At 38.6% G+C, this 9030-nt stretch overlaps 1 protein-coding gene across 1 annotated transcript; it reads left to right on the forward strand.

The window, feature by feature from the left end:
• The first annotated feature begins 344 nt into the window (after nucleotides 1-344).
• On the forward strand, nucleotides 345-8043 carry LOC110983817 (uncharacterized). Its single transcript, XM_022243382.2, has 8 exons — nucleotides 345-622; nucleotides 2920-3013; nucleotides 3403-3509; nucleotides 3796-3883; nucleotides 4340-4422; nucleotides 4626-4752; nucleotides 5262-5327; nucleotides 5627-8043. Exons 1-7 carry the CDS (start codon nucleotides 450-452, stop codon nucleotides 5322-5324), a joined length of 735 nt encoding a protein of 244 aa, XP_022099074.1. The 5' UTR covers nucleotides 345-449; the 3' UTR covers nucleotides 5325-5327; nucleotides 5627-8043.
• The last annotated feature ends 987 nt before the right edge of the window (nucleotides 8044-9030 follow it).

Here is a 9030-nt window from a genome sequence, read left to right on the forward strand (position 1 = left end):
TAATGGACTACGGAGGAATAAAGACAGAATAACTTCTTCGGTATTTGTTGTAATCATAAAAAGAGAATGAACGGTCAAGTTTCCTCGATCCTTCCATGGAGGTTCTCAGTACCTCCGGGATCCTTCTAAATCTTTGAGCTTAAGATTTCCAAAACAGTAGACGATATGAGGCGCGCAAAAAGATGTGCTCTAGCTGGTACTTCACGAGGCGAAAAAAAACGAAAAAGCACAACATGCGAGCGGACTGACACCAGTGAAAAAGTGACAGTGAGCTGAAGGGAATAGCTTTGTTGTACATGATCATGTGATACAGTAGACATGTGACTCAACTGTCTCGAGTGAGTATACTGTGGATGTACTGCAGCCAGCTACAGAGCTAGGGTGTGTGCGTTGATCATGCGAAATTGTGCCTAATTTAAGTCGCTCATCCTTGCTCTGTGGTCAAAAAAATGGAGTTACAGTTTCTTTCCCTTGTAACATTGGTCTTACTGCTTGTAATGCAATGTGAAGAGGTACTTACAGCTACGTGTAAAAAGGTGGATTCTTGCACGTGCAAGTTTGACGATGGATCCGGTGTAATTTCGTTGAAAACACTCGCAAATCCGGCAGGTGGCCAACCAAGGTACATACATCATGTACATAGGCCAGTACTTAGGCCTACATACACACGCACAATTGACAATTACATTTCATCTCACAATGTATAATTGGTTTTCTCATTAAGTAGCGAAATAAGGGACCTGGCGACTACACCGTCCATGCCGTCACAGATATGACTTTGGGCGCATGGTTGAGGATATTGCATGAGTGCATAGTAGTTACTTAAGTTATAACTAGACGTAGGGGGCCTAAGTAAGTGTCTGGTGTCGTGATCAGGTGATAAGCGTTTATATTTAGGCCTAGTTTGCTGTGTGTGACAAGCCAAGTCCTATTTCAATGTTGGACCATCATGGCTACTGTGTTGGACCATCACAATTTTCAGTAGCCACAAACAAACAATGCAAATACTGCATGGGTGATTTTGCACAATGGTAGGAGGGCATTGTGCGAAGGAAAAAAGGAGCAAACATTGAACCTTTTGCCTTCCCACCATACTCACTATTCTTGTCTGGTTCCCTGCCCAAAGATTCCCTGACGACTCTTAATAAGAAATCTTAGGTCACCTGGTACGTGTATCACCCATGGATATAAATAGATGACTAAATGACGCAATGGTTGGGGTCACAAGTTGAGAGGAATCAGGTCAACTCGTACCCCCAAACTCCCACCCAAGTCAACTCGTACCGAGGTCATCTCGTACCCACGTCAACTTGTACCCAGGACAACTCGTACTCCCTACTTTAGAATAGTGCTGCAGCTGAACCACCAAACCGAACCAAAAATTGTTGAACATTGCACTTTCGAACCGAACCAAACTGGTCGGTTCGGATGTTCAGTTTTAATATGGCATAGCAAGAAAACGTGATAAAAAAGCAAACACCACAAAAAAATGGATAACGAGTTGTGCCGCATTGGTGCTGCTCCAGTGCTCAGCACATGTGCTGTAAATTAACTGTACAGTACAGTACTGTACATACATATACAGTAAACTTACGATGGCCCTGCATCATGTGATGGTTGTAAAACCACATGGTGGGATTTCACTAATAATCAACGGAGAACAAGCAACGTACGCCATTTCCACTGCAAAACAATTCTAAATTCTCACTACATCCACTTTTGCTTATATTCAAATTTAGTGTTATGTTTGCCAATCTCCGGTATGATGTCATAAATGGCCGTGCAAAAATTTGGATTGGATATTGATCAGAGTAGGACTCGTGCTCGATCAAAGGCAACTCCGTAGGGGAAAACTGATTTTGCCAGGCGGTTTGCTCCGGTGCAGTGCTCCAGCATGCAACAAGATTTGGTTCGCGCAGTGGCCCAACTTACAAGGATTTTTTTAAGTGAAGGAGAGGATTGTATAATGTAATTTATCAATTAAAATTAATTAAAAAGTTGATTTTTTGCAAGCAAAGCAGCCATTGGTAGGATTATCCACTGATGACACAAGTTGACTGGGGTACGAGTTTACTGGGGTACGAGTTGACTGGGGTACGAGATGACTGGGGTACGAGTTGACTGGGGTACGAGTTGACTGGGATACGAGATGACTGGGGTACGAGTTTACTGGGGTACGAGATGACTGGGGTACGAGTTGACGGGGGTACGAGTTGACCTGTGTACAAGTTGTCCCGGGTACGAGATGACCCAGATTCAGTTGAGAGCCCGGGTGTTTTTCATTTCATTATAGTGGTGCACCCTGTATGTGTGGGCATTTGCCAGTCGTCAGGTACTGATTCTTCCTAGATTCTCTTCGACTAGAAGTTCTGGGAAGTTTACAAAGGAGACCTTTGATTTCAGTGTAAAGTCAAATATTGTAGGATCAACAGCTGCTTAGGATACGGGAGTTCACGTTCAACAGCTAGCCTACCTACCCGGCTGGGAACTACCTACGTACCTAATGCTCATGATGTTGGGAAATTTGCATATTTTCAATGCCATTAGCCTATAATGTTAGGGCTCAAGTTAAATAAAAGTGGAATCAAAGAGTTTGATTTAGCTGTGGAAAGAGTTCCACATACGAACGGCAGTAATTATTCCCTCCAGTCATGCCAGTAACTTAACAGCCATCAGAAAGCAAAAACATGTCCAGAAAAGTTCAACTTAGGAGGGAAAGTACAGAGTCATTTACTTAGAAAATACTTGAAACTTTTCAGACTTTCTCACAGGGTTTATGCACAGGGTGTAAGTGGCGTCTCCATATAGAACTCTTTCCTCAGCTGATGTTGCAATGATGGTGAGCTTTCTCAAATAAATCGTAACGTGCGAAATGGTAATGAATAGCATTTATTTAACCATGTGAACATTTTCAAACAGGTTTAACTTCACTCAGGCCACGAGGGATAGTTACTTTTATGCATATAATCCCTGCAATAGTTTCAAGTGGAATGCACCTTGTGGAGATGTGGCAGTAAGTTCATTTAAATAGCTTTTAATCCATTGTCTTTTCAGTGTAATCTTTGCAGACACATTTTTCATGGACATACCTGTACTTACATGTATATTCTCACATTTTTTGAGCTGTCTTGCAGAGAGAGACTTCACAGGAACAGAAAACAGCAAGGTTTTCAGTTGGTTTTATGAGGGGGGTTTATGGATTGTTCAAGAAAATTTGTTTATTTTATTGAGCCAACTTTTAAAAAGTGAAAAAAACTTGCACAGATTATAACCATTTTTATAGCTTTTGTTGTGAAAATATCTAGTACATTGTACATGTACTCCTATTGTATCACCACCAACATGCTCATTATTCTCCAGTGTATTTTCTTATGCTACGTGCAATTGTTTTTTGCTTCACAGGTTTGCCAAATGAGCTCAGATGGAAAGGAAATTTTTGACGCGGGTAATCAGCCTACAGCTTCATTTGATGCTGAAGGAACAACCATTACATACACAGCATCAGCAAGGTTTTGTTTTTATTGTCTTACATGGTACACATGCCATTTACAGTGGAATGCTGCTCTAATGAACATTGCTGTGCATAACAGTTAGAAATACCAAACATCTCCCCTGGCTTCTGAAGTTTCTTTGTACTTTCACCGAACATGACAGCTTTGTTTAAAAAAAAAAAAAACATTTAGAGCTGCTGACAATAACTCAAAATTAGGGAAACTGGTACTCAAGATGGAACAACAGTCTTAAAGTGACATTGTTGTAATGCAGTGCATTCTGATGTACATTATATATTCACAGAACCACCACTGTCAATTTGATCTGTAGTCCGTCAGCAACAACCCCAGTCTATGAACCTCAAGGAGAAGGTGCTGTACAAGAAAAATACGTAAGTTAATTGAAATACCTTCATGTTTACGAGTGAGGGATGAAGGCTTAGTTTGCTTAATAAAGGGTTCGAGGTTTTTTAGTGTCCACAAAGTTAAATTAATGTACATAAACTTGAGATCATTGATTCCCATTTTATTGTGATCATAGCAACCTCCTCCTGGTTGTCATATCTTGTCTAACAGACTCTTTGAGTGAAAAAATGCACCAGTTGGGTAATACCAATAAAAATATGTATGTATTCATAGTTGCGTTGTTTTCCACAGTTGGAATGAGCTGTATTACTCATTGGACTTCATTCTCCAAATGTACCCATACCCACAATTTGCCCATATTCCCCAATTCCTTCGGTCTTCTGGGTTGTTGCTTGTTAATGTTTGTGTGTGCTCTAATAATTTTTTTCAGTCTCAATGTGACGAATATCAACCAGTTAATTTCAATTTTAACTTGTTAACAGGCCATCAATCTGACGTCCAACTGTGCCTGCAAGAATGGTTGCTTACCCGGAGGCCTCAGCCCTGGTTCAGCTCTATGTATCATGTGAGTATCACAATAGGTACAAACATGTACCTGCACCAAACTGTGAAATCACTGAAACTATTCAGATTAATAAGAAACATCCTAATGATCTAAATGTCAAATGATACAACATTGAACTTGAAAACTGAATCACACTGTGAATGACTGGATAGAGTATTCAGTTTTGATTTTTTTTTTAAACTATTGATTCTTGCTTTGTCTAGATTCAGCGTATTGGTCATACTGTATTTGGTTGTTGGAGTTCTGTTCCTCAAATTTGTGCGAGGAGCTGAAGGGAAAGAGCTCATTCCAAACTATGAATTTTGGAAAGAATTACCCCTTCTGATCAAGGTGAGAGTTTTGTTTTTCTTGTACATGAGTCGTTCTATAAATTCAGGGTGCAAAAGTGTGACTTTGTTGTGTCCCTGTTACACCTGACCTGTGTAATTTGACGTTAAAATATCACTGAAATTGATTTCAAACTATTTTTTTCTATTTGTTTGGCAGGTAATTTGCATTAGATTCATCACTCTTGGAAACTAGACAATGTGTTCTGAACTTACAAAATCATATGTCAGATATGATAGGAACACAGAAAAATGGATCCCTAATTTATAGAATGACCCACATGTATATCACAGAGTTACAGTCCTACTGTAATCTTCAGCAACAGTCTTCCCCTGGTATGACAAACCGTGCCTGCACCTGCTAAGCATGCACAACTAACTTTACACTTCAGTTGACAGCGTGTACCAATTTAGTGCTGTTAAGAAGTCTTACATTAATGGCAAGTGTTTCAGTTTGGTAATGGCTGGACCTTACTTGTTTATTAGTAATGATTGATGTCTTTTGCTCTTTAGGATGGAGTGTTGTTTGTGGTTCATGGATGCAAAAGCGATTCCAACAATTATGAAACGATTTAAACTGTAAGTCACTTTAAAATTGGTGAGATTGAGCTACTGGGCAGTATAGTGACATCGCTTAACTTAAAAATAAATCACATGAAATAGTTGTTCAGCCTGTTGCATGTTCATAATTTTACAAAACTTCATAATACTGTTCCATTCAAATGAGAGTATTCCATTTCATTTACAATTTTACTTCAAATATTTCCTCATCCGATTATTTACATGCCTGCCATAAACTAACTCAACTTGATGTTCACTTGATTTCCATCAAATATTGAAGGTAACATTGCAACATCTGTTTTTGTTATTTACAACAGAGTCTGACTCCAAACAGAACAGCAATATTTTCACCCAAACTGAGGCACCACAGACAGCTGTTCCTTTTCTGCGTGTAAGTTGTAACTGACTTGATGTTAAAGCTTTGACAAGTATTTGTTTATTTCAGTACCTGACTGATAAATCCAGTTGTTTTCTTTTCCGTTAACACTACAGCAAACCAAACTAGAAATGCATAGAATTCTGAATTGTGCTTAAAAAAACAAGAGATTTGAGTTGACAAGATCGACTTTAATAACCAGTGAGTATAAATCTATTGTTAAAATGCATTCCTGCCAGAGTTTGTGGTTAGTTATTCTTTTGACTTTCTTAACTGCCTTGAGATTTGAATGCACTATTATGAAGTGTATTTCTGCCATTGGCTTGCTGTTTCGCTGATACTACATACACAATGGTGAGTGCATACAGCCACATGTAAGTGTACAAAGTTCTGAATGAATTAATTACTTGCCTTCTGGCACTTGAACTTAGGGTGTCTTTATTGTGGCTCAGTAGTTGAACAAAATTCACATAAACATACCAAATTTGTATTTGTGGTCAGAAAGGTTATAACAGACCACACTACACATGGAACCATCTGGGATGTACTTATGAATGGAGATACAGGGCGTCACGCCAGTTTTCTGTTTAGTATGCATAGATAGTAATGATTTCCTGATAATATTTCCTGATAACATTCTTCTGTTCAATTGTAAACATAGCACGTTAGATGTGTGTAAATGATTAATTACCAGCCTATAGTGTATTTGTAGAGGAACTGGAGCAATGTACACACAAACCCTGAGTGGAAACCTTTTATAGTAAATAGATGGCAGCTCTGTAAGCACTAAAGTTTGTGTTATTACATTCAATTGTGAAATATATTTTAGTATCTGCAATTTTAATACTTAGTCTAGTCTAGATCAACTTGCTGTGGCCTGGAGTTAGCCATATCCATTCAAAGCTGTTACAGCTGGGTAATTCCAGAAATTGGGGGTCCGAAAGTGTGACATTTTCATGTACCTGTTCCATCTGACCTTTGTCATTTGGCATAGAAATATCACCGGAATTGTTTTCAAACTATTACTATTTGTTTGGCAGGTAATTTGCATGAATTTATCACTCTTGGAAATTAGAAAATGTGTTCTGAACTTACGAAATCATATGTCAGATGTAACAGGGACAAGAAAAAAATGGAATTTCTGGAATTACCCCACTGATATCCAACAGCTTCGGTAACCACAGTCTCACTGCAAGCCACAGCCATAATGGTTTTACAGTGTGCTGGCTACAAGGCCACCAATGAGGAAGTGTTAGACTGGGGTGATACAAGTTTATTATAATAAACCTATTTTTTATTGAAGGTAGTTCCATAGGAAGGAACTTTATTGAAAGCACTAACAGTATAAGTAAAGAAAAAAAAATAAGGTACCTGTCAAGTTCTGAATGTTTTCAAGTAGCTTTCCTTAGAAGTGGCTTCTAAACCACAGATTTTGTAGTAATGATACTGATGGTTTTCAGCCATTACTTGTTGAGCAACTGTAATATTTTCTGCTATTTATGTATTTTCCTGAAAGTTCTATTTATCCTAATTTTCCCAATTAATACGCTTTTGATATTTGCTTCAAAACAAATCTTTTCTTTCGTATTTGTTTCTTGTCAGGGTTTCGTTTTTGAAAAATGTAGAAATATGTTTGCGTTCACAGGCTTTAGTTTTAAGATACCGTTTAAGTCTTAGAGTATATGTGAATGATGCCCAGCTGTAAAGATAGCCTGTGTTTTATTTTGGATAAATATTTACAAACGTTTACCAAAACTGAGGGTAAGAGAAAATGTATTATAACTGTAGCTCTTGCTTAAATGTTCCAAGGAGTCGTATATATTTTCTATTAACAGTATTAATCTGGATTTTGTGTGTTGCCTAAGGATTATATTGGAAAATATTGAGGCAACTTGTACAAAGCCAACAGGTGTCATTGACATTGAGACAAGACATTAATAATTGAAAAATATTCAGCAACTACAATGATAAGGTTGCTGTTCTGTCAAGGAACTTTTCTCATTGGTAGTCTTTATTGAATTGCCTTTTTTTCAATAGTTTAAATGAAATAAATTTGCTGTTTTTATTCAAAGTTATTTTATGGGGAAAATACTCATGTAGAGCTCAACATTCCTTTCTGATATTTGTATTTATTGGCAAGAGTTTCTGGCATGAAATGTGGTGTAGGTATGGCTGTTATTCTTGTCTGGGATAGTTGCATGATTTTAATTTTGGCGGTATGTCTAAAATCAATTTTAAAATGATACACTGAAAGTGCTAAAAGAAGCACCGTCCGGACTGTTGCAGGTAATTTTCCATTTTCTTGAATAAGTTTGTAGTTTTTGTATTACTGAAATGGAATCGTACTCTGAAGATAAACGGTCATCCTCTCTGGTCTGTTTTATAGGGTAAACCAGGTAGGCCTATTAGCCATTTCGGAATTACCACATTGCATGCCCAAAATGAAGCGCGTCCGTGGTCATTCATCATAGTATCATCAGCGGAGCCCACGCAAACTTGCGCGCGTGCTGTGTTTTTAACCGAATGACCTTGTTTTACCGAACTTGCTCATTAGATTTTATAATCCACCCAGTTCGTAAGTACATGTAACTTGGCACGTGCGAGCACCTCAGAATTCAAGCTCTCAGTGGAAGGACCACTCGGTATAGTTTGGGTTGCTCGTTCGTGACGCAGGTTTCTTGTTCTCGCACTCGAAAGGCGGGAACATACGGAAGCGTGTACGGGCCACTTGCAAATTTTTTTCGAGATACTATCTCACCATGGCAAGTTACCATCTCGCCGCGGCGAATTATTATCTTGCTGCAGCGAGTTAGCTAAAACTAGCTCAACTCGCTGCGTATTAAGACTCAGTCTAGATACCAGACTGGTATTCCGACTTCTTTTCTAATCAAGGGTCATGTATCACCCAGTGCCCTTATACGCCTCCGTAGGAACAAGAGCACTTTTCTCGGAATTGCTCAAACACCACCTCGTCAGGGTTTTACACGAACACACACGGAAAAATGCAGCTTGAATTGTGAACAGCCGCAGAAATAATTGCGATGGCCGAAAAAGCTGGTGGGAAACGTTTGTAAAATTAACATAATTTTCCATAGGTCAGAAATGAAAAGAACAACTATCGACTGAGTAAGCACGCACGAACCAAGCGTCTTTGTGGTTCAAATTGAAATGTTATATTTACGGACCGGATAGGCCAGTGTTTTGTGATGTAAGATCTTTTGGAACCTAGACCATAACACTGAGTAAACGCGATAAGTGTGAATAATACATCTTGAATTGTAATTTTCTACATTATGCTGTTCATAAAGAGTACTGACAATAAGCATGTCACTGTGCGTGGCCTCT

Source organism: Acanthaster planci, linkage group LG17 (assembly GCF_054643075.1).
Source record: "Acanthaster planci isolate LZ-2023a linkage group LG17, COTS_SCS, whole genome shotgun sequence".
Taxonomy (NCBI): domain Eukaryota; kingdom Metazoa; phylum Echinodermata; class Asteroidea; order Valvatida; family Acanthasteridae; genus Acanthaster; species Acanthaster planci.